Source organism: Perissodus microlepis, chromosome 14 (genome assembly GCF_051167445.1).
Source record: "Perissodus microlepis isolate ML-2025 ecotype Zambia chromosome 14, ASM5116744v1, whole genome shotgun sequence".
NCBI lineage: Eukaryota > Metazoa > Chordata > Actinopteri > Cichliformes > Cichlidae > Perissodus > Perissodus microlepis.
Genome location: NC_140474.1, coordinates 4883618 through 4908877, shown reverse-complemented (window position 1 = coordinate 4908877; position 25260 = coordinate 4883618). Strand labels below are relative to the sequence as shown.

The following is a 25260-nucleotide window of genomic DNA, read 5'->3' as shown; positions in this document are numbered from 1 at the left end:
TGTGCCGCAGCGGTCAGTGGAAGAATCCGCGAGTATCTCTATGAATTTCCCATTACGTCGTAGCGCACTCGGTGTTTGCTTGGAAGTTTAGGGGTTTTTTTCGCTGTAAAAATAATTTTTTCTTCCCACGCACAACGGACGCTAATGTTTTTGTCACTTTTTATGGAATCAAACTTAAAGTAAGGTCAGTACTTCCACGCTTTAAACGCTGCAAGCTCATACTCTCTCCCGCACTCGATATATTATCCATTGTTGATCTGCACACAGCTGTTTTCACGAAAGTCGCACTTGCTTACGTCACTGTCATGAGACATTCTCGCAAAAAAAAAATCACGGTTTTAGTAACGCAGTAACGCAGCGTTCCTACGTGAAAGTAACGGTAATCTAATTACCGTTTTTGCAATAGTAATCCCTTACTTTACTCGTTACTTGAAAAAAGTAATCGGTACAAGTAACGCGTTACTGCCCATCTCTGGTCATGCATGTATGAAAATTACTGGACTGACATGAATCTACCTCTGCTCAGACTGAGCTCCCATGCAGACTCTTCACTGGAATCATCAGGCCCATTTGTAATTATATCACTGTCAAATAAGGCCAATAAACACGGAGATGATGCTGAACAGAGCAGAATAATGAGCGTGTGTTTTCCCCAACAAATGAGATTCCTGCTTGGTGGTCTGGTTCAATAAACACAGCCACAGAACGGATTTCCCGAATGATGCAGAAAACACTGAACAAGTACACGGCCTCCCTTTTAGTTTACTTCCTGTTTTATTTGAAACTTGGCTCCTCCTTTGTGCTTTTCCCACTCGATGGAGTATTAGGGCCAGATTAAGAAAAAATATATTATTGACACTAAAGTCGAAATCTCGGGATTAAAGTTAAAACAACGGAAATCTTCACATTTAGATTTTTTCTCCTCAGAATACATTCTCAATGTTTTTTTGACTTTATTCTACAAAAGCAATCTAAATTTTTTTTTCTAAATGTAGTCTAAACTCTGTTGTACTTTAGCGCCTCTGTCAGGGCCGGCGTTTTACTCTCCCTCGTTTTTGTTTCTTTTTAAATGAACTATTATTTCACTGGAGTTCATTCCCGTGTCTCAGGAGCTTTTGTTAAACGTCCCTGTTTCCTCCCGTCATCAGCACACAGAGTCCTCCTGCCAACATTAACTAACTACAAACTAAACGTGACACACTTATGGATCTAAAATGACTTTGATAAAACTGAAAAACACTTTAAATATTTCAAGATTTAAACTGAAGACCTTTATATTCATGTGGACAAAATTACAGTTAAGCCAAGTTCGCATGACGCGTGACAAAAAAAACCCCAAAAAAACCCAAAACAAACAAACAGTAAAACGACCAGTAACACAAAAAGAATAAAGTTTGAGAAATATAAAAATACTGAACTTACATCATGTAAATATTAACTTTACATTTTTAGATCCTCTAACATGAACTCATTTATTGCTTTTTAAATGCAGCTGAAATGAACCTTTATTACTTGGTTTTTATCTGCAGAGCTTTTAAATTTCAAAAGCGCTTCTATAGAAAACGGCTCGTAAGACATCTGAAGGTTGAGAGAAAGTAAGAATAAACATCAAATGTACGACAGAGTAAAAAAGAACATCCAGTAAACATTTCTGAAGGGAAGCACGCAGACCCTGAGAGGATCTGAGCAAGCGTCTGTTTGGAAGAAACCACTGTGATCTTCTTCAGCAGCGTTACTGAGAAATGACTCACTGCCTGATGGGAGGAGGGGGGGGACGCTGCGATTTTCTGTGTCTCGTATTTACAGCCATTTTTAATAAGTCGTGGCAAATTAGTGGCACCAATAACAGATTGATCACCAATAAGATGGCGTCTCCACTGATTTGCATGAACAGTTGATTTGCAGTTATTTGACTTGAAGATGAAAGTAAAAAATGTTTCAATACTGCTTTTGTTTCTGGGGGTCTGTCATTGTTCCTCAAAATGAATGTAGTTATATGTAAAGTTCCTGTTTTGAGGTGGTTTTCCTACGTGACTTCATCAAGTTTATTCAGATTTTATGAATGTAAATGTGTTAAAGAGACAGCACGCTGTTTCTAAGGACATTAAAATGTAAGGTGTGATGATATAAAGCAGATGTGATGTACGTTTATATCCTGTTACGGTGGCAGACATTCACACTGAAGTGCAGAGTACACACCAGTACAGCTGTGCAATTAAATGTGAATTTGATTTACAACCTTGGCTTTCATTGAATATTTATATTAAACAGGATAATAAAGATAAATAATTATCGTGCTGCATTTGGTATTGTAGTAATGCTCTCATTTCGTCACATCCTCTTCCTGCTCTTAAGTCCCTCCATAAAAATCTCAACCCAGCAGAATTTGAATTAATGGAAATCCTCTTAATTAAAAGAACAATTTTTCATGTGTAAGATAAATAACTATGATCTCAGTACTGTTTGAAATAACCTATTATGATTTCTGCCATGAAGGAGCAACAAAAGTTTAAAGTCTCGGTTTCAGACCGTTTTCCCCCCCTAGAGAAGCCCCACCCACCAGCTGTTCTCACTTACCCTTTGTAAGTGGCATCCAATCAGAAGAAAGCTGGCTTATAAATCCTCTAAAATCATGTTGATGTCAAAAGAGGACATCAGTTTCCAACAATGGCGGCAGCTAGTTAGTTTTAATATTACTCTTATTATTCTTTCTGGGTCACAAAATAAACATTTAACATATTTTCAGGCGAGAATGTAGCTGTGTAAACCTCAAATATCTGCTCAGTTTATCAAGACACCACATACTTTCAAAAGCGCTCCGACGTTTTCGGAGACGTCTGTTACCCACCAGCTCGATAGTGAGCCGGGGTTCAAGGCTCACTAGAGCCCGTGAGAACACCGTTTTCAAACCCACCGCCGTCTTTCGCTACTCAGGTTAAACATGATATATAAGTCACTTAGATAACTTAAAAATGCTATTGTTTTGCTTTTTTCAGTATTTTATTTGTTCCTGAGTAAATCGGTTTGGCTGAGATTAAAATTATAGTTTTTACACAGCTGAATAAACGTCAATGGATTGGATTTATATAGCGCTTTTCAAGGCACCCAAAGCGCTTTACAATGCCACTATTCATTCACTCTCGCATTCACACACTGGTGGAGGCAAGCTACGGTTGTAGCCACAGCTGCCCTGGGGCAGACTGACAGAAGCGAGGCTGCCATATCGCGCCATCGGCCCCTCTGGCCGACACCAGTAGGCGGTAGGGTAAAGTGTCTTGCCCAAGGACACAACGACCAGGACAAAGAGCCCGGGGATCGAACCGGCAACCTTCTGGTTACAGATACGCTTCCCAACCCCCTGAGCCACGGTCGTCAAGCAGACAACTGATTATCAGAAGTGTGAGATGCTCAAGAATTTACTCTGGTGTCCCGTTATATTTTAGATAGCAGGGAGCAGACGGCTGAGTTTATTAAACTCCACCGACCAACCTGCAAATTTCAACTATCATCTTGTCTTTGTTTTTAGTTAGCACATACCTTAAACACTTAAAGCTGTAAGCACATAATACAAAAACTAGAAGTGCAGTTTAAAATCGCCAGGTCCAAAACTATACTTAAGAAGTTAGAAGCAGCCCGCTCAGCTTTAAATCAATTACTGACAAGAAGGGCAAAGGCAGCAATTTTCTTTGCTAAGCATAAATTATATGAATCTGGGAACAAACCTGGCCGTCTCTTAGCAAAAATAGCAAAAGGCAGGACAGATACAAACGTTATACCATCACTGTTTGATAATAAACATGTCAAGCATTATAAAACAACGGATATCAATCGAATTATGAAGCAGTTTTATATACACTTGTACTCATCAGAGTGTAGTAATACAGATGGGAAGATGCGGGAATTTCTAGAGAAGGTGCCTGTTGTATCGTTATCAGAAAGTCACAGGAAAGAGTTAAATAACCCTGTGACAGAGGAGGAAGTGCGACTTGCTATTAACTCCCTTAAAGGAGGAAAAGCACCAGGGCCTGATGGTTTCTGCCCAGAGTTTTATAAAAAACTAAGACACCTTCTTGCAGGACCATTAACTGTTGGGCTGGGCGATATGGCCTAAAATCCATATCGCGATATAATTTGAAGCACGTGCGGTAACGATATATATCGCGATATATTCTTTTCTTCTGTATAACGTATTTTCCACACTATAATGCACACTTAAAATCCTTTAATTTTCTCAAAAATCGAGAGTGTGCCTTATGTATGAATTCTGGTTGTGCTTACTGACCTCGAACCGATTGGGGCGTGCAGAAATCTGTTAAAAAATGTTTTGATGGATTGTCAGAGCATTACGGCTGCCGTAGTGAGGAGCTTCGCGGAGTTTTGGACCCAGATTACTCCGTCGGCTTCAGGTCCCAAAGTCAAACGAACACAGAGTTAAAAACGGTCTAAATTCTTTCATCTTTAATAAAATCATCAGCATTGCTGCTTTACCAGGTGTAACAATTAAGTTTAACATCCAGGCATCCATGAAAACAGAATTTATTAAATTTAACAGGAAGTTAGCTCGCTAGTTTCCACCTAAACATGACATACCATGTTCTGACTGAGAGATGTTTGAAACTAATTAAAACGTACAGCTCTGCTGTCACTTCCAACATAAATGAAGACAGAAAACTAAACAGCAGTGGCGTTTGCAGGGTTACTGAAGTTGGACTGCCTGGTATATAATGTTATGCTACGTGATTGCTAGCGACACAGCTATGTTAGCATAACATTAGCACAGTGAAGCTGGAGGATGAACGCCAACTTTTCTTCCACTCGATAAAAGTTAACGTGAGGGATTCTGGTGGTCAGGAACAAATGCAATCGCATAGCAGGATGCTATACACGGGCCAAACTTCAGTCAGGAGAACAACTGAGGTTATTCATCCACAATACGAGGTTAGTTATTAATATACTGCAACATAGGAATAAAGCAGCTGCGAGAGAATTCAACATTAATGAATCAATGTTACGGAAGTGGAGGAAGCGCAGTTTTTGGCTTTCCCCATATTTCAAAAGTGCTTCATCTCTTTGCTATGACTGTCGGCATAATTTGCAGATGATGATCGGTTGTAGCCGCTGCGATGCTTTCGACCAAAACAGGCGCAGCTTGATGACATCATCAACATGCGCTATCGCGATAGAGCGGTATAGTCAAAATCTCTATCGTTGGCCAAATTTATATCGTTTCTATCGTATATCGTTTATATCGCCCACCCCTAATTGACTGATACGTTTTTAGACTGTTTTAAGAATGAACAATTGCCCTCAACACTTAGACAGGCTAATATTTTGTTAATTTTAAAGAAAAATAAATCACCAGATAGGTGTGAATCATACAGACCGATCAGCCTCATCAATGTCGATGCTAAATTATGCTCCAAGCTATTAGTAAGGAGGCTTGAGGGCATTCTCCCACTGCTTATAAACCCTGATCAAACAGGCTTTATCCAAAATCATTTCTCATCTACAAATATTAGACGACTATTAAATATTATACAATACTCGAATCAGACAAATTATAAAGCCTATGTTATGTCTTTAGATGCCGAAAAGGCATTTGACAGAATCGAGTGGACATATTTATTTAATGTATTAGAAAGATTTGGCTTAGGTGAGGGTTTTATTGCATGGATTAAAACTATCTACAAACTTCCAGAAGCTTGTGTCATAACTAATGGTGTACAATCATCAGCGTTTCCACTGCAAAGAGGTACGAGACAAGGCTGTTCCCTGTCCCCTCTCCTCTTTGCATTAGCACTTGAACCTCTAGCTGAGGCCATTCGCACAAAAAGGGATTAAGGGTAATTGGCGATTTGTATCAAAACAACACACTGATGAACTTTGAGCAATTGCAGTCAAATTTTAATATTCCTAGAGACCACTTTTTTGGCTTTCTCCAGGTTTGTAACTTTGTTCATTCTAAAATTCCACAGTCTTCAGAAATAGTTATATATGATGATATTGAGACATTTCTTATTAAGCGAAAAGACAGAACTCATTTTATCTCAGCTTTTTATACTCTCCTATATACTCTCAGTAGCAACACATTGAGCGCTATTCATAAATGGGAGAGAGATCTTAATAATCAATATACCAAAGAGGAGTGGAAAGGAGCCATTAACATGGGTAGTTCCACTTTTACTTGCAACCGCTTGCGAGAAACCCAATACAAAATCATACATCGACTTTATATAGCTCCTTATGTCTTGCATAAGATTGCACCTCATATTTCCCATTTTTGTAGTAAATGTCAAAAAGAAACTGGCACTTTTTTTCATTACTTTTGGGAATGTAAATTAATCAAAAGATTTTGGAGCTTCATATCTCAAGAACTAAGTAATATTTTAACAATCTGATTCAAAGGGACCCCGGGTACTTTCTTCTTGGCCTACCCTCAAAAGAAGTAACACTGAATCACTTGTATTTTGCAAATTATGTGACAAACTATTGCTGGTAGCTAGGAAATGTATTCTCATTAATTGGGTTAAGGATAAACCTCCCTCTGTGACTTTGTGGTACAGAGAATTATTTAAAGTTATTCCTCACGAAAGAACTGCTGCTATTTTAGGAGGAAATGAGGGTCTCTCTCTCAATGTTTGGTCCCCTTTGCTTTCTTATTTGCCAAATGATTTGTCCCAACTGTTGAGGGGGGGTGGTTGCGATTAAGATGTTCTCAGTTAAATAGGAAGTAAGCGTGAAGGACAACAATTCACTCTTGGAGTTTATCTTTTTCTCTTTCTAAATCTGTGGGTACTTGAACGAAAATATGTTTGGGTTTTTTTGTTTTTTTTCCTCTCTCCTCTTTACTCTATATATGTATTTGTACAGGTATATAATGACTTTAATATATTCCCTTTGGGGTTTTTTTTCCTTTTCTTTTCTTTCTTTTTTGTCTGCTTTGTTATGTTTTATGCTTTTCTTGATAATGAATAAAAACTGCTTAAAACTAAAAAAATGCATGATCTGATTAGTCGACTAATCGCAAAAATAATCGGTGACTAGTCGACTATCAAAATAATCGTTTGTGGCAGCCCTAGTTCACGCCAATAAAACCAGTATTGCAAGACTATAAGACTAAGAATCAGCAGATGGAGCTCATAACGCTTGAGGGGTCGTCCACTTTGGGCCAGTCGGTGCAACTTCGGGCTGAGTTTTATTAGATCACTGTGGCTCTGTGCACAGATTAAACTTTGTGCAGGCCCCCTAATCCCACACAGACATTCAAGCCCAGAGGTGCCACTATTGCTCACTTGGTTGAGCTGGCACCCATATACCAAAAGCTGGAGTCCGGTCCAGAGTACTTCCCAAGTGTCACTCCCCCTCAAGATAAATTGCTAAAAATAAATCTTAAAAAAAAAACTTGCCCTGTTTGGATTTATTTTTATCTGAATGGATTTATTTTATATGGTTTTACATCTCTTTTATCTTTGTGCCTTTATTGTTTTGTTCAGACTGCTATAAGGGCGTCTATTTAAAAGAGGACTTGGGCTTTATCACCTACCCTGTTTACAAAAAGGTGGTAATAAACGGGTGAAGGAGTCAAACAATTTGTTTCACACAGAGGATGAAGTGAAGGGCTGCAAAAAAAATGAGTGCAACACATACAAGCATTCATTTGAACTACGAATAGTGCAAAGCTACTGTAAAAGAGCCCAAGAATAAAAATGTGGGCTGTACCTCATAACAAAACCCAATATTTATCAGATAACTGCAGGAGGCAAGGAAAGCTTTACAAATGCTCCCTAAGTCACCAATTACACCCTCTCAAACACACTCACACAGTCGACAGGACCCTTTGAGTCACTCAGGTGAGGTCTAACAGACACTGATCGGACACCTGTCAGTCAAAACAGCCACGCCCCTAACTATATATATTGAAATTCAAACAGGTGAGTTATTAACAAATCAACCCTCATTTTCAGGACTTTTATAGTGGAGAGCCAAAAATTAAAAAGTTGGTTCAGAGGTTTGGGTTTTTCCTTTAATTTGTCACCCAATGGAATCTGCTAACCAATGCAATTTATTAAACTCAGACTTAAGAAGTCAATTTGTTGACAGGTTTATGCAAGAGGTGAAGGAAAGACAACATATTTCATTAGGTGTAACGTCTGCAGCCGTTTCAGGACAAACACCTTAAAGACTTGAACACATCTGTTTACATCAGTCTGCTAATAACAGCTGCAGGTTGCTCGTCTTCCTCCTTCCAGCAGCTCACTGTAAAGCTACTGTGTTGTGACGTGACTGGATTAACCCCTGGTATCTACAGACAGAGAGCTTTAACCATGGAGCAATAAGACCAATACCAGCCAGACATGGGTGTGGTTTTATGCGGGCACGAACACACAACGGATGTGTGACACAAACAGCCCAAAGCAGATGTTGAAACATCGCATGATGTGTGATATCATGTGACATCACAAAAATGCGTGTGGGGTGAAGAATTTTCACAATAATCTGCACCACAGTCCACCTGCCTCACTCTGCCTCAGATGAGATGACATTAATGAAGACTTTCGATGTTTACAGCTTTGTAAAGACACCCAGAGAGAGATTAAAATCAAACCGGAAACTCAAACGTTAAAATCAAAATTACTTACAATATCCCTAAACGTTTCTTTCGTTATTCTTGAAACTACACAACGCAAACACTTCTATTCTATTTTATATTTTGTTTGTAGTCGAGTCTTATTCCACGAGCTACAGTACTAAACCCATTCAAAATCTTGCAACAATTTTTAATCGTTGCCTTTATTGTGAAGGGCGCGCCGGATGTGTGAGTGAAAGCTAGCTAGCTTAAAAGATGAAGTTTTGCTCGAAGTTTTTTTTATTATTCCTAAATCTTGTGATCTTAAGTGAAAGCGAGGAAATCGAAAGCGTGAACAAATGCAGAGAGCCCTTTGCTGCAGGGCAGCTCTGTAGCACAATATTCATCTTTTTCCAGCGTTTTCTTATTTTAACGCAAAGACTCCAACATTTCTGCGTCCCGTTTGCTAAGGAAAAAAGCAGCAAATTGAACAAAATATATTTGCATGAAAAAAAAAACAACAACCCAAAAAGTCTTTAATAAGAGTTCCAGAGTGATTTACGACTGCAGAAGTAACTGCATTTCAGCAACGAGTTAGCTGTAACTAATTATATTCACCTGGAAATGGTTGTGTTTTGCTTCGGGCTCCCTGGCTGCTTCACTCCGCGTCTCTCGCTCTTTTCTCGGGTGGTTTTGGCGTGTTCTCCCTGCTGTCAGCTCGGTGATGTGAGGACGTTTCTTTTGGTTACTTTGCGACCCTAAAAATAAAAACCACACAGAAACAGGCGGGAGGAGCTTCTGCGCTGCTGCTGTCACACCGACCAGCCCGCCTTCGCCGAGGGAAGAGATGCGTTCACGTACCGCTCAGACAAACCATTCCTCTCTCCTTTAATCATTTTTGGATTAAAGCGCTAAATCGAAGTAGAAGTTGAGGAGGGATGGCACATTTATGACATAAAAACTTACAAATTAAACTTTACAAGCAAAGTTACAAGAAAAAAAAGACCGTTTTTAAAAAGCTAGCAATTTTACAAAAAATACAGTGAAAAAAAAAAGAATTTGTCAACTTTACTTTGGAAAAAATGTTTATTTTTAAGAAAAAAGTACATATATATATATATATATATATATATATATATATATATATAAAAAAACCTGTAAAATTTACAAAAAAAATTATAAGGAATACCCCCCTAATTCTAATAACTAACCAAACAAACAACAACAAAAAAAAACTGTTAACTTTACACAAAAAATCTTAACGCAGTAAACAAAACACTGAAATAACCATTAAAAACTGTAAAATGAAATCAAATTAAAACAAATTCAGTAACAGTAGGTGATAAATTAATTAAGAACAGATGATTTTTATCACGGAATTATTTACAATTAAAATTTTAAACAAGAAAAACGTCTTACTATGTTTTAAACTGTAAGTTATTCATAGACGGTTTCCTTCTGGGCTTTTTGTTAAACAACACTGACCTCTGGTGTCTGTTCCAGTAATTGACATTAGAGAACCATATACACATGCATCATACTTACTACTTCTACTGCTACTACTACTACTACTGCTAATAATAAACATTAACATTTTAGCAATATTAATTGAAGTTTTGTTTAATCAATAAATCCCCTGTCATTAAAATGCCTTCATCAAAAGAATAGAGACCACAAAGACAAACCCCTGCAAGGTTAAGCAAATTATTTCAGAAAGAGGTAGCACAGCAGAAACAGATAAAATAAAATAAAGCAAGAACTAGCAAGTAATATGACCTACAAAGACCATACATAAGTTTCTTCCTCATAAAAAACATTAGTGAGTCCTTTACCACATTCTTTTTATCTTTTAATTCAAGAGAAGAAAAACAATAAAGTTTTCATAGACTTAAACCTCTCTTTTGTGTTTCAGATGTATCGCTACACTCTTCCACAACACCTGTGAGTACTGTCACCTCAGTGATTTTACAAAAGAGAAAGTTGATGCGTGTTGCCTGAAGTTGTTGCATTGTTCTTGCAGCTTCACACACACTGAGGCACTGGATTCGTTACAAACTCATATCCAGGTGTTGCTTTTCTTTGTTTCCACAGCTTGTGCCATTCATCTTCAGTAAACCTTTTATTTTAAAGGTGATTTCAAATCACAGTCTCTTCTGTGCTGCCATTAGTTTCTTCAGATTTACTTCTATACAGTTTTAGGCTTTGCTTGGCCTATTTCATGTTTCATAGGTACCCTCAGCCCAGCTCGTTCAGATTAGCACATCTTATTTAGCATGGTCCAGTATTCCACACTCAAATGTGAATAACCAGCAATTAATCTGTGATTGAAGACACTTTTGCTAAGGCCAGAATGAACTGTTATGGGTTTAGGTGTACTCCCAGCTTACTTTTAGTACTTTCTGGGGAGCCGTCCATTTGTGTTTATAAAATAGAGGTCAGTGGTACAAAGAATCAAGACTCTGTATATCCGAGGAGGTGGTGCGTACATGTACTGTATTAGTGTAATCAACCACAGGCAGATACCTGTCTGCACAGGGAGAAATAACACAAGCAGATAATTACCTGTTTCCTGTGTTTGTTTATAGCAAGTAAAACAGTTTAAAGCAGCTCTGTTCAACACCTTACCAGATGTAAAATGTTTACAAATTAATTTAAAACTGCATCTTCATTCTATATCTATATATCTTTAAGCCCAACTCATAATGGACTATCTTACTTTGGAACATGAATTCGAGAGAAAGAGAACACTATGGGGTTAAAGGGGTTAGGGTACTCACTGACCTCACAGTCCATTTACTGTTATTCTGAAGTTGTGTGAGAAGTGCAGGTTGTACAGAAGGCAGGTGAAAACAAAGCCACTGTCAGTGTGACGTTATTAATCTTTAACACCATCACAGCAGAAGACATCCACAGAGTCATGTGAGAAACTGCACTTTACACTTTGCTGGAGGAAACTGTAGCAGCAGCATGAGCATCAGAGCCACGAGATCAGACTTAAAGGGATAACACGACCACATTAGGAAGGAACCACATCAGGTAAATATGAAACATGTGGGCTCTACTTTAGCTGCTTTATTATTTAAACTGTACTCATAGATTCACTCTTTTTGGTTTGAGTTAGTTTGCTGTGAACCAACTCACTCAACAGTTCACCTCATAAAATAATTTAAAAAGGCTGAGAGCAGAACTGAGGTATTTTCTAAAATACTGTCTCACTGTGGACGGTTTGTCATCTGACTTATTCGCACTGACTTGTTTCTCCTAAAGCTGTAGGGGTCCTGTGATGTGTTCAGGTGCTCTTTTATTGTGAGTAAAAAACCTGAATCATCACTTTAAACAGCTGACTTTGAAACTTTGAATAGAATTGACAGTAAAGTCCTTTACAAGCACTCCTGTTACACCTTTAACAGAACAGAGTGGTTTTGCATAACTCACAATTTGATAAACTCCTGATGCATCTTATATGTGGTGCGGCCAAGATGCTTGTTGTAATTAAATTTACAGCTCACTCAAGTATTTTACTCACCAGAGCAGGAATTTGATGGAAGTAATGGGACTGCTTCTTTTTTTGGATCTTGCCACAGTAACTTTGCACGATACACGATTCACAGTAGTCTTTATTTTATTCTGGCTGTTTTCTGTAACAAGCTGTTTTAGCTTTTCGCCCTTGTTTGCATTTACCTTCTAAACTAAAAGCTCCTTACCACAAGCTGGGAATGTTTTCAGCTGCTCTTCTTTTGACTTGCAGGTCACTTTCTTTCAGCTCCGTTCTGCATCTACAAGCTCCACTTTCTTCCTAACTTGAATCACGGTACTTTTACTGGCTGCTGTTTTTAGACTGAATTTGGACACTAAAGAAGCATACATTTAATTTCATGTGCGATCACACACTCGTGTATTTGACTGCCCTCAAACTGTAAAAACCAGCTGACTTTTATTTCCTCTGCAGGTTTAAAATGTTAACCAGGTGGTTAACTTTCACAGCCTTCCTCGCCGTCCCAGCCAATCCAGGAAGAGGAGCTACCGGCCAGGGCACTCTGACTGTGGCACCCACCTGCCGGGTCAAAGGTCATCCAGAGGTGGAGCTGACTTTACACTGTGGAGATGGAAAGGATTTAGGTGAGTGAAGACAATCGTCCCTGCCTCCATCTCACTCTCTGCTCTCTGAAGGCAAACACTGACTTCTGTTAAATGTAGAAAGCGGTCACGTTCCTGCTGTAAATATTTCAGATTGTACATTAATAGAAACCAATCATTCTGAGGAATCTAAAGCGATAACACTTTATAATAATTTTGGCTAACAACTTAACTAACAACTGAAACTTTAATTATTCAAGTATACTAGCTGCTAAATAGCTGGTTTGTGAATCAGACGCAACTACACAATAAAACACAGATAATGCTTACAGATGTTCACTGTGTTTAAATCAGGTGTAGTAGGTGGATGGGGTTGCCCACTGTGCCTGCTGTGTGTCCCTCTGTGTTGTGTTGCAGGTTCTCAGTAGGTGGAGTTATTTAGTGCACCTGGCCGGCCTCCCTGGAGCATATAAGAGCTGACTGTCTCCATCACACACCCAACATTCAAACACTCATCCAGCTGCTAACACAAACTAACACACCTGAAGATGTTTACTCTGTTTTTTGTCTCTTTTGGTTGATAAATCAGAAAATTTGTGTCTCTCTGGGTCTCTGACACCAGCAGCTCTGACATGAGAGAAAACTTTCAGTGAACTACGGCACTGAACGTTGGTGGTGTCCCACTTATGACTGTTGATTATCATGTTTATGAAGTGTAACCAATGATTTTTAAAACAGAAAGGCCTTTATTTCAATTTTTTTTTCTTAAAAAAAAAAAAAGAAGCTGTTTAGCTCCTCCCCTTTAAGGCACCTTTCTTCTGACTAGCTACCCCTCACAAACAGAGGGTTTGAAAAGCAGGTGGGCGGAGCTTCTGTGCTTTGTGCCCATTTCAATACTGATAAACCATAACTGTTTATAAAAGATGGATGGATTCTATTTATTATTTATTTTGGAACCAGTCTCGAGTGGACGAAAGAGGAACTGCAGCATTGCCACGTGAGACACAAAGGAAAGGTTTTTGTGACACTCTCTCTCTTTTGGTACTCATGAAATCATTACTCCTCACCTGTACCTGCTTCTTCTCTCATATGCAGGTGTGGTCCAGTACTGGCACACCCCCTTTGGAGACCTCCACACTCCTGGTTCCCATGGTAAACTGGACCCCGTCGTCATGCACCATGACGGGAGCCTGCTGGTCCCCAACACCAGTGCTCTCCACAGTGGCCTGTACTACTGCCTCCTGCAGCACACAGAGGGAACTACACTGTGGCCGTATGAGCTCCACGTCGGTCACGATGGTCAAAACCTTCAGGAACTGGGAGAATACGAGCGAAGCAGCCACTGTGCTGCGTTCAGGTTCAAGAGGGATGCTGGGTCTGAGGAGGCGAAGCAGGCAGGTGTTTCAGCTGAGCTGTTTGCAGGAGCTGTGGCTGCATCAGTGCTGCTGACCTTTGTGTTGGGATTCAGCATTGGAGCTTTGAGCAGGACTCATGTTCTCAGGTGAGTTCAGGGACTTACGTCATTATTGGTGCCTCTTGAAGAAGTTTTAACCCAAGCTAAATCACCAGCATTGTAATCATTGGAATCAATGTATTTTTAAACAAGCATAGAGAAAGACACAAACACTAGATAATCTCAGTGTGAGCCAATGAGAACACCACCTGTGGACTGACCCTTTTTACATTAAAGGTCTGTTTTTTCCTCTCAGGTGTTTAGGGACAGTCAGGGCAAAGCTGCGGTCACCAAAACGAGGACGAAAGCGCCAAAGCGACACAACTGACCACGGCCCCGAGGTCAGCATGACAACCCTGCCGCCCACGAACGAGAACCCGGCCTCTGAAAACGTCCAGGTGGTGCACAACAACTCTGCGCCTAACCTGTCTCCTCCTGCCAAACCTCAGAGAAGCTTCCGGCACAAACGAGAGGAAGACGAGCCACCAGAGACCACTGCATATCTGGAAGGATGTGACTACAAGGAGGAGGAAGAACAGGGAAGATGTGCAGAGAACAGAAATAAAGGCAGTGATAAGGAGTTAGAAGAGGGGGAGAAAGAGAGCCGGTTTGGTTGCTTGTATCTGATAGGAGAGGATGGAGAGAGTCAAACTGAAACAGATGAGGATGAGGAGGACAAACATGGAAGCAAGAGCAGGGAGGTGAAGATGAGTATGGTGCAGGAGGAAGAGGAGGCGGCGGCCGGTGAGGAGAAAGATGGTGAGACGGAGATTTCCAGAGATTCTGAAAAGTCATCTTTTGAAAGTGAAGATGAGGAGACAGGAGGCAAAAACCAGGAGGTGACCGATCAAGGAGCGCTGCCGCCCTCCCCACCACGCCCAGCCCGCCGCAGCCGCGTCATCCGCCTGTACCAGTATGACGAGGACGGCCAGCGATACGGCCACCTTCCAGACCCTGGCCCCGACGCTCCTCTCCCCGCCCCCAGATTCAAACAGCGCTCCGTCTCTCTGACGCGCCTGTCCGCCATCATGGCTGCAGCCTCAACAGGGCCGCTGGACCAGAGTCAACAGGAAGAAGGATAGTGAGCAGACGTCAAACTTCCACATGGACATTTGATAGATGCTACAGAGAGTGGACAAAATAATGACAACACCATGGCTCAAGTCGAGTCCAGCTCTACAAACTTTGTTTGGAAGGGTCGCCACATTTAGCGCCACAAACCGAGCCTGCGTTACGCTTTACTGCTACCCCTCAGGACAATCAAGGACAAAGTCTCACACATTCTTCAAGTTTCCAAAGTAAAATAATTAGGGGGCATACCATATAATGCATGAGTGGGGAGTCCATTCTTCAAAAGTTAAATGCTTTCTTTGGCACAGATGTTCAGTGCATATTATTATTATTTGTCATAAGTTATATTTGCATTATAACTATATATATAATAATTTCCACTCCTGAACGAAGCAGAACAGCCATCTCCCAGTGGCTGAACTGAAATGATGCACACCTGTACCTGATATGTTGGGTGTGGAATCGATGTATACATACCCTAAGACTGGACACTGTATTTTTATAGGTCTGACGGGTGAATCTGCACACGCACTTTTTATATCTGGAAATCAATTTTTGCATAAATTAAAAAAAGCTAAAGCCATCATCAAAGTAATGCTATGACTTCATCCTGAATCATCTTTGCATCCTGCTGATGAGATTACAGCTGAAGCTGAACTAAGCTTCACTTTTGTAATACCACTTTGTACCACATGGTGACACAACAAGTAAGTTAATCTTACATATGGCTCGGGTCAAAGATTTTAACTTGTACGCCGTCATACGGGTGTATCTGTTCAGATGAAGTTTAGATCCACCAGCTTGGGTCAAGTCAAGGAAAATAGGCATTTTAAGGAATCTTGAAACTCAAGTGGTACGTGCCATGTCTGTGTGCATTTTTATTGGGACTGTGGTGACATCTGAAACTAATGAGAACCCTTCCTGCACTAATGCTTGTTCCCATCACATTTACCCAGGTTTCTGCAGAGACTGACACCTGATGGTTTTTGAAGGACAATAGGGGCAAATCTCTAAACTATGAAAAAGTAAAACAGCATAAGACTGATCATATGGACCAGAGGTCACAAGGTGCAGGCACAACACCTGAAATAGGGCAGCATGGGTGTGAATGGAGGTTAAGGCTGTTACCTCAGAGCACGGCCTGGTTTAAAGACATCCATGTTAGGTTAACTGGTCATGTATGTGAGGTAGATGAAGTCCTTTAAGTGTGAGCAGTTAAACTGTGACTTGTGTATGGATGAAATGTGAGTAAATTACTTGCCGCTTCTGAGAATGTCCTCGCTACTTGTAATGATTAAATCATTATGCTTTCACGTATAAAACAGGACATGTCAGATAGTTAATTTAGTTTGTGTTTGGGGGGGAAATAAATTGACTCTCCCTGCTCTCTTAATTAAGGATTAATCTTCCACTTATTAAGGCAGGCCGTTTACTCCAGCAGTCCCCGACCTTTTTAGCGCCACAGACCGGTTAAATGTCAGACAATATTTTTCACGGACCGGCCTTTAAGGTGTCGCGGATAAATACAACAAATAAAATGATACGATCAAGACAAAAACTGTTATATTGTAAATATAATAATAATAATAAACGCAAATTAACTGTGTAATTTTGCAACTTTATTAGCAGCATCCTCCTAAAATGCGCCAACAACATTGAGAGTAACATCCTCCCCTTAATGCTCTCTGGTCGCTACGGTAACGCATAAATATTTCTTTCAAAATAAGACACACAACTACAACATGGGAAAAAACCCAGGGAAACAGAGTTAACAATAAAAACCCTGAAAACCATTAATTTCACACCCGAGCCTCAACAACCCCGGTACCAAACGACTCACAGACCCGGGGGTTGGGTACCGCTGGTTTACACATTCTAAATTGACGTGCAGTTCAAAATTTGTTGTAGGGCCCAGATTATACCGTGCAAGGCATACAACATGAACAGTAAGGGTTAACCAGCCAAGAATATATTCTTATTTACAGCGGTGAAAGAGTCTCGTGAGTAAATGTGGAGAAGTCCAAGAAGAAATGTGAAACATTATGAGCTCTGGGGAAACAACTCCCCCTGCTGGTCACAGTTTTAGTTGACATTTGCAGCTGGTAATTTTAGAAAGTACCTTTAAAGTTTTTTTTTTGTTTTTTTTTTTTTTAATACATTCACTAAATTAACTGCCCAGAGGGGTTTCAGGACAGCTGTAGAGTGGTGAGACTTGCTTCTAGCAGGTTAGGTGCTGGTTATCTGGCAGGATGTGGCCTAATAAGAAGTGTTAGGAGATAAAGGGATAACTGCAGTATCTGCTCAGGGGTTGCTGGACTGACACCTAAAAAAGAAATGGTAAATTTCTTCAGGCTGACCAGTTTCTGCATGCATTAGTGTGAAAACACGGTGCAGGAGTGGCAAATGAAACCTGGGCTCTGCAGCTTGATGAATTTCCATTTCCTTTTTATTACTGTGAAAACTTCTATAAACAAGACACAAAAATGGGGAAAAAAAACATTTAACATAAATTCCACAGCTCGTCTCAGTTCCTTTTTCCCTCTGACAGTTTCTTTTCTTGAAATTAACACTATAAAAAAAAAAAAAAAAAAAAGTCTTCTCAGCAGGAGGAAGGCCTCTTAGCATTTGGACGATGGTGCACAGACGCCTCTAACGGGATTCGAAGGTCCACAGGGACGAGGTTGTACTCCATGTTTCTGTGTATGTGTGGATGAAACCTTTTTCCAGACTCCTTCCCGGGTTCTCAGTTTTCTCCCTCTTCATCCTTTTGTTTTTGTGGTTGTTAATGCTATGAAGCTGACCAACTTCTTCGCCATTCCACGAACTCGTCTAGAAGCACCGGCCCTGCAAAAAACAAATAAACCCGTAAATATAGACAAAGGTTATTACTGTTCAGTGAAGCCATTTTAAGGTTTAAAACTGAAATGCTTGTTTAACATTCTTTTGCAGTTATACATGTTGAAAAGTTTGCTTAAACAGCTGGCCATTTAAAACTTAGAAAATAAAAGAATCTTAAAATCAATACAAAAATGGAGGGAAGCTGGTGTAAATTTATTAACATCAGGACTGCTGTGGCATTTTGGACTACAAGTGATGGCAGATGTTAGATTTCCTTTCACAGAAATGAGTGAGCCATCACGGAAGACCCCCCGGAATTATAACATGCTCATCCTTCTGTCCTAAGAGCGTGAACCGATCCAGATGTGTTCTTGTGTATTATGACAAACTGTGTGACAGCGGCCATTCCCAAACCAAAGCCCTGGATGGTCCAGGTGGGGCGATAACTGGCCAACACATCCTATTCCACGTTTGGACCTTTCATTATGGTTTCTATTCCCGCCTTGAAGCAGCTCTGTGAAAGAGGCCTGCACTATTTTCCTAGTACAAGTGGTACTCACAAGCTCCATCCTCATCGTAGTTACTGAGGTCTGGGTTGATGGTCCGGCTGAACTCCAGAACATTATACCACTGGTCTTTATTCAATCCCTTGTACTTGGACTGCTGTGGGAGACATTAATGGGAGGGAGACAGTGAGGAAACAACACAGAGAGAGGAGTGAAGAGCTGTTTGAAGATGAGCTGATTTCACATCTCCTTTATCAGAGCAATGAGATTTACCTCCAGGAACTGGCTGAAGACTGGGAAGAGCGGCCATGACCTTCCCAGCAGCAGAGCCAGCATTAATTTTGCCGTGTCCATGTCCAAACTCCTCTGGTTCTTATCCTGAGGACAGAAGCAACTCAGTGAGTGAGCTCAGTAATAAGTGCAGCAGTTCATATCTCTTATGATCCCATGAATGCGCTGATGAGTGTTTCCCCACAATCCCATTAGTCATAACAGTTAAACCTAACTGCACGGTCGCTGCACTGAAATTGAAAAGACACTCCCTCATTTATTTTTTAAAAAAAATCCAGCTGCATCAGCAGGGAGATTCACTGCATCAAGCTCAGAGTCAGAATTCAGAGACTTGATCTGAAAGCCTGTGTTGGTGAAGTTAAGCTTCATTTATGGTCACCACACCAAATCTTTTCAGAAGCTCAGTGTTTAAATGTAGCATCTGCTCCTCCTGGTTAAAACATGGTCACCCCATAGGGAACCATAGGGAACCATTTTGTGGTAATTTGGTGCTTTTAAATTATTATTTTTATTCCAACTTTTCCTCATAACAATCACAAAGTCAGGAGCACAAACACTGCAGACATATTACAAAATGATGTTCAAGGATTTTTACAGGCTTAACTTCCAAATAATAACAATAAAAAAATAAATAGACTCACTCTGGCAAAGTCAAAGGCGTATCTGTAGATATTTTTAAAGGTTGCAGCATCATTGAGCTCACTGCGCAGGTAATCAAGTTTACTTTGTAATCTCTCTGTGCAGTCACACCTGCATGTAGACGAAAACACATTTAAGTGTATTTGTAACCTCAACCACAAATAAACTGAAAGAATAAGATTTCTTACTGTAATATCGTCATTCCCCTGAGCCACTCGTCTTTTGTGAAGTACCCCATGTTTGCTGCTTCTAGATGCCACGCTAAAACTAACATGATAATCTGCAGAAAAGAAAGAGGAGATTCAAACAAGTGTAAGAAAGCTTGTTTCCTACCATCTTTATTTTTCACAGAAAAACTATTTGTTGCTAAAATAAAGCTCCATAAAACATTCTCACATCATGAGTGCCTCACAGTCTCTTTTCTGAGTGTTACCCTATGACTCCTGATGGTCAGGAGTTCATCAGGTAAGGGACATGCAGAGTGACTAGGAGTCAAGCTGCTGACTTACATTCTCTGGTTCCACGCCGATGTCCTCACAGAACTTCTCCATGGCCTCTGGGCCGAACACCTTGTCGGGGGCAGCGTACTTGTGGAACCAGGCCAGGCACTTCTTACTGGAAAAAGGCTTCTCAGTGTTGATCGGCCTCGAACCGCGGATCAGAGGTCGGGTAAAACTTCGGCACAGACCAAACATTTTAAAGATAAATGTGCAGTCATAACTTCAGGAGGTTGTTACATGGCAGCTATACAACAGCTGGACTACAGTCAAAGCAAAAATACAACAAAGGATTTCACCCTGTGAGAGCTGGGATAGGCTCCAGCACCCCTGACTCTGAACAGGGTAAAGCGGCTCAGAAAACAGCCTGTCAGTATTTCCTGCAGATTAATGGCAGCACGGTGGCTCAGTGGTTACCACAGCTGCCTCACAGCTGGATGTTCTCCAAGAACATTGGTGTATCCAGTCAGCCAGCCAGTTTAGAATCAACTACTACCAAGTCAGATCAGATGCTGCTGTATGCAAATGGCTCGGGTGATTATTCACATGAGACTCAAACTGTCACCATATTTCATTAAAAACCTGAAATTAAGTCTGCACGGACATTTAGGATGTACAGTGCTGAGGCACTGATGGATTATCCACCTCATTTATATCCAAGAATAAAGCAAAGGTACCTAATAAAGTGGCACTTTAGATACTCTCCTACAGTCCTGAAGACTGAGGCAGTGCTGATTAAGATGACAAGTATGTGCTGAGTGCCTCGATTAGTAAGGAGCATAACTCACAACATGTGTGAAGATATGCGTTTTGGCTACATCCTCACTGTGACTGCAGCATGAGCATTCATCTACACTCTTAATACACAATGAAGAAGAAGAGGAGAAGGGCTCAGAAAGCCTACACCCGGCTGAGAGAGCATCGAACTCACAAGGTAATCAATAAAGGTTCAAGAAGCACGTAGGATGGATAGAAGACAAAGGTTAGCGGTGCAGACACAGGACACCCTCAGTGTGAGCAGATATATCTGTTTACCTCGTAATTTTACAGTTCTGCTCATGATCATCTGCATCAGGCAGCTTCCTCTTCTTCACAGGCATCACGGCACCTTTACTGGGCTTCACTAGCTGGGCTACATTTACAGAGCAAAGACAACAGTCAAACATCCATTTGACCCTGGAGTGACTGAGCCATCTTAGCAGCTACAACAACTCAAGTACATTTACAGAAATGCTTTACTTTGTATGTTTCATACCCAAAACATTTCCTCCATCTATGATGGGTATTCTAACATTCAAAACATTCAAAATACTTTGATTACTGGATTATCTGAAAGGGTAACTGTCAAAATGAGACGGCCAATTATGGAACAAGTATTGGAGGAGCGCTGACGCAGTGTAACAATCAGCTAATCTAATCTTGGGTCAAAAATCTGGACTTTTAAGTTCTGTGTTCTTTTATTAGTTTAACGTCAGTAGCAAATCAGTACATCTTTGGGCTTTAAGCATCTGCCTTCTGCAGCGGCAGGTGTGAAAAAATTTAATAAAATCAAAGCCTGTGTTTTTTAAAAACATACTTCTATTTCTACACATCTTTCTATTACCCTTCCCTGTTAAAATATTAGAAGTAAACTGATAAATTCATGGTGTGAAACATTTTTACGATTAAAAAAAAAATAACAGCACACAGATATATATAAGATGTGTGAGAGGTTGTACCTGTATACTTCTGCCTGCCTTGTCCATTCAAATCTAAGCAATGCTGGAATAAAAAAGAAAACTGGTTAAAAAAAAAAAAAGTCTCTGCACAGCACCTGATAAGCTGATGGATGCTGTACGCTAAAGTCCAGCAGTATTATCACTGTAAATGTGCCGGACTACACCGGCGTTGTCTGCTACACACAAATCAACACAAATACTCACAAGCTTGTCCAGCGTTTCTGACAGCGTGCTGATGTTTGCCAGGCTGTGAGGACTTTTCCTACGAGAAAGCACACAAGCACTGACTCAGCATCATTCAGGGAACGTCAGCCAAGGAAGACCGAAGGCATCGGCCAAAACACATGTGAGGCATTACTAACACCACCATCACTTTGAAACCAAGAGGAAAAATCTGATCATAGGTCAAAGACCTCAGATGAGATCCAAAATGTTTTTATAGTTTCTGTAAACCAGGAAGGTTTAGGGTAAATATCTGATACTGTGACTATGAATGTGGAGTCTCAGGAGCGCAGCTCAGGTTCATTCAGAATGATAGATGCTTGAAGTCTCTAAAATATTTGGATTTGTGTGGTGTTCTCTCATTCTGCTAATATGAATTTGAGTCATTTTCAAGATATTTATGAAATTATCAAAATAACAACACTAGAATTATTATTATTTTTTTACAACTACTTTCAAGATTTAAATGAAGATTGAAGAAAATTTATTTAACACTGGTATGAGGTGAGTACTTTGTATCAGCAGATTTACAAAGCAAAGGCATTTGGATCATATCTGTGCGTCGTTGTTAATTGAAGTTTCATTGCAGTTGCCCTCCTGGCCTTACAGTCAACTGAACGTTCAGAAATTCAAGGAAAGAACCGATTTCTGCCTTTAGAGCTGTGATTTTTAAGCCTTCGTGCCAAAGCAAAACAAACAGCAAACCAAAAATTAAGACTCGGCTGTCTTCATATGTGCAGAATGCCATGTCATACTCTCTCATTTCAAATATCATCACTTCTTTTGATTGCAATGTTAGCTGATTTTAAGAACTACAATGAGCACCACTAAAGTATGACTTGCATCCATCCTCTGATCACACAAGAACACATACATTGTATGGTCAAAAATATGGGGACACACCTCTTAGTCTTTGAATTCAGGTGTTTTTAGTTCCATAGCCACAGGTGTCTAAAATCAAGCACCCAGCCATGCAGTCAGCCTTTAGAATGACTTGTGAAAGAATGGGTCGTTCTAAAGAATTAACAGAAATTGAGTACCACTGAAACAGGATGCCACTGTTGCAACAGGTCAGTGGGTGAAATTTCTTCCCTTTTAGATATTCCACAGTCAGCTGTATTATTGTAAAGTGGACGTGTTCAGGAATCATTAATCCACGAAGTGGCAGATCATGTAAAGTTAGAGTGCGATCGCTGCGTGCTGAGGTGTAAAGCACATATGCTCTCCTGACTCAGTAACTGCAGACCTCAAAACCTCTGACATTAAGATCAGCATGTAAACTGTACACTGGGAGCTTCATGGCATGGGTTTCTATGGCAGAGCAGCTCCTGTGGGTGTATTATGTGGGCAGCCTAGAAATTTTGTTTATGTAGTGTAGATTCCTGCTGCCTCTGGTTCAGACGCAGCTCTCTTCTACCCTTTTAAAGCAGGTGAAGTCTCTCTATAAAAGGATGTTTAGTTTCCAAGGCCCTCTTTAGCTCACTATATTAGCATTAACAGATTAACTCAGGCTGAAGGCTGCTGACATCACAAGTCTAGCTGCTCAATTATATCTCCTCACTATCAATCAGGCCAATGAGGTCAACTGAAATGACATTTAGTACTTTGTGCAGTTACAATGTTTCGTTGATGCAAAAATCTCAGGGGACACCTTGACTTGCCTCAGGGCAGCACTGGGGAACCACAGCCTTTAAGTATAGGACCCATTGGAAGTTATGATCATATGTAGACATGACCCCATGTTGACATGATCCCAGACACATACACAACAATGAATTCTGTGACTTTACTCCCCATTAGGATCATTCAAGTGATTCCTGGAGATGATGTGTGGAGAGGCAGAGTGTGCCATCGCAGCAGCTGTCACAAGTACGATTCATAAATGCACAAAATTCACTTGAGTACTGTTAAAATGAATGGTGACACCATTGTTGGAGATTGAAATGGGCCAGTTCGGAAACACTGTTTTTGTTCGGTTCGGCCTGCATAGCTGGTTAAAAGGAAGGAGCAAACAGGGACTGCCTCATCAAGTCTGAACTTGATATAAAAGCTCACCAGAAGAACGAGGACACTGCTCGGAAGAAAACAGGCGTTGTCACGTTTGCATTTCAACAAAAACCACCAAACGTAACTGTCGCGCAGCTGCAGTGTCTGCGACATTAAACGCGAACTTTTTCCAGCGTTTGAACTGTTAAAAATAAACATGGTAACGACAGCACTGCTGCAGAAGCAGTTTAAAAAGCTCTGTGGGAAACACACGTCACCATTCCTCCACCACACACACCTAAAGCACAAGACACAGGTACATATTGAATAAAAAGTCTGTTAAGGGTCTGGACTCTGTTAAACTTTAAACTTTGGGCTAAAATCCAAACGGCTGCGGGTCTCTGCCGTTGATGCTAACGTTAGCTAACCAGGCTAGAATGACTAATAGACTTCGTGCCAGGATGTCGCATTTTGTCGCCACTTAAATGTTACAAAAACATGATTCGTATTACAAATTCCACATTTATCTCCTTCATTTTCTTCAGAGAGTCAGACTTGACTCACAGTGAACCTCTTTTGTTTGCTAGCTAACATTAGTGGCGCACCGCGGGTTTCAGAGCTGCTCTACTAACGTCTGCTAATGTGTCCAAACACGCGTCAAAAGTCTTTAAATCACTCGCATCATAATTAGAGGCAAATATAAGACAGATGCCTGGGGCAACACCTGGTAATTGATAGGGCACTGTTTTAAACACTTACCACTTTCAGTCACACTCACACTACTGTCTCAGTTCCACCTGCTTCTCTTATGCCGGAGTTTTGGCTGGAGCCGGCGTTTCCGCGAGAGTGGACGATACCACCGCTTTGTGGGGGTGCAATACAAAATTAGCGTTTCCCTCTTCAGAGAAATGTGCGCGAACGCTCTTTTTTTAAGAATGGATGTTTATAAAACACGACATTTAACCTCATTTACAAGAAGGATATATGGTCTTAGGCAACAGTTATCCAAACGACAACATCTGATGGTTGTAATGTACACCCCGAAGAGCCGAATATATCGTTTTAGTTCTTAAAGAAATAGTCCCTTATTTTTGGCTCACATGCTCACATGTACTCATGTCCATGCATCCATGCATCCCAGCTGTCATAGGGCGAGAGGCAGGGTGTAATAAAGTTTAAAATATTTTTAACATTTATACAAAACTGTAAAATCTCTGTCAGCTATTTTTCTGAAACAGAGTTTCCTCTGAACTTTTTATTTAATTTTAGCTGTTCACAGTTCAAAAACTCGTCCATCACTCTGAGTTAACGACAAGCAAGGTTATCCTAGTTAACTAAAACGAAACATTGAGGTTAGGTTAATTCTAGTGAAATTACAAATAAAAAAGTAAAATGG

At 40.4% G+C, this 25260-nt stretch overlaps 3 protein-coding genes across 3 annotated transcripts in view; 1 reads left to right on the top strand and 2 right to left on the bottom strand.

Annotated features, from left to right (window-relative positions):
* The window catches only part of capn5a (calpain 5a), a 41500-nt gene extending 32095 nt beyond the window's left edge, over nucleotides 1-9405 (bottom strand). The window contains exon 1 of the mRNA XM_084951820.1: nucleotides 9185-9405. The gene's annotated coding sequence lies outside the window, so the exon portion shown is untranslated. The remainder of the gene's footprint in view (nucleotides 1-9184) is intronic.
* A 3117-nt stretch (nucleotides 9406-12522) lies between these two features.
* On the top strand, nucleotides 12523-15178 carry LOC146373249 (uncharacterized). The gene is made up of 3 exons (XM_084950349.1): nucleotides 12523-12685; nucleotides 13739-14144; nucleotides 14353-15178. The coding sequence occupies exons 1-3, from the start codon at nucleotides 12523-12525 to the stop codon at nucleotides 15176-15178; spliced, it is 1395 nt and encodes a 464-aa protein (XP_084806475.1).
* A 1586-nt stretch (nucleotides 15179-16764) lies between these two features.
* Nucleotides 16765-24747, bottom strand: dcun1d5 (DCN1, defective in cullin neddylation 1, domain containing 5 (S. cerevisiae)). The gene is made up of 10 exons (XM_084951425.1): nucleotides 24624-24747; nucleotides 21861-21918; nucleotides 21657-21699; nucleotides 20974-21070; nucleotides 19951-20116; nucleotides 19630-19721; nucleotides 19444-19552; nucleotides 18785-18889; nucleotides 18566-18668; nucleotides 16765-18011 (listed from the first exon to the last, which is right to left on the bottom strand). The coding sequence occupies exons 4-10, from the start codon at nucleotides 21036-21038 to the stop codon at nucleotides 17956-17958; spliced, it is 696 nt and encodes a 231-aa protein (XP_084807551.1). The 5' UTR covers nucleotides 21039-21070; nucleotides 21657-21699; nucleotides 21861-21918; nucleotides 24624-24747; the 3' UTR covers nucleotides 16765-17955.
* Nucleotides 24748-25260: the final 513 nt, after the last annotated feature.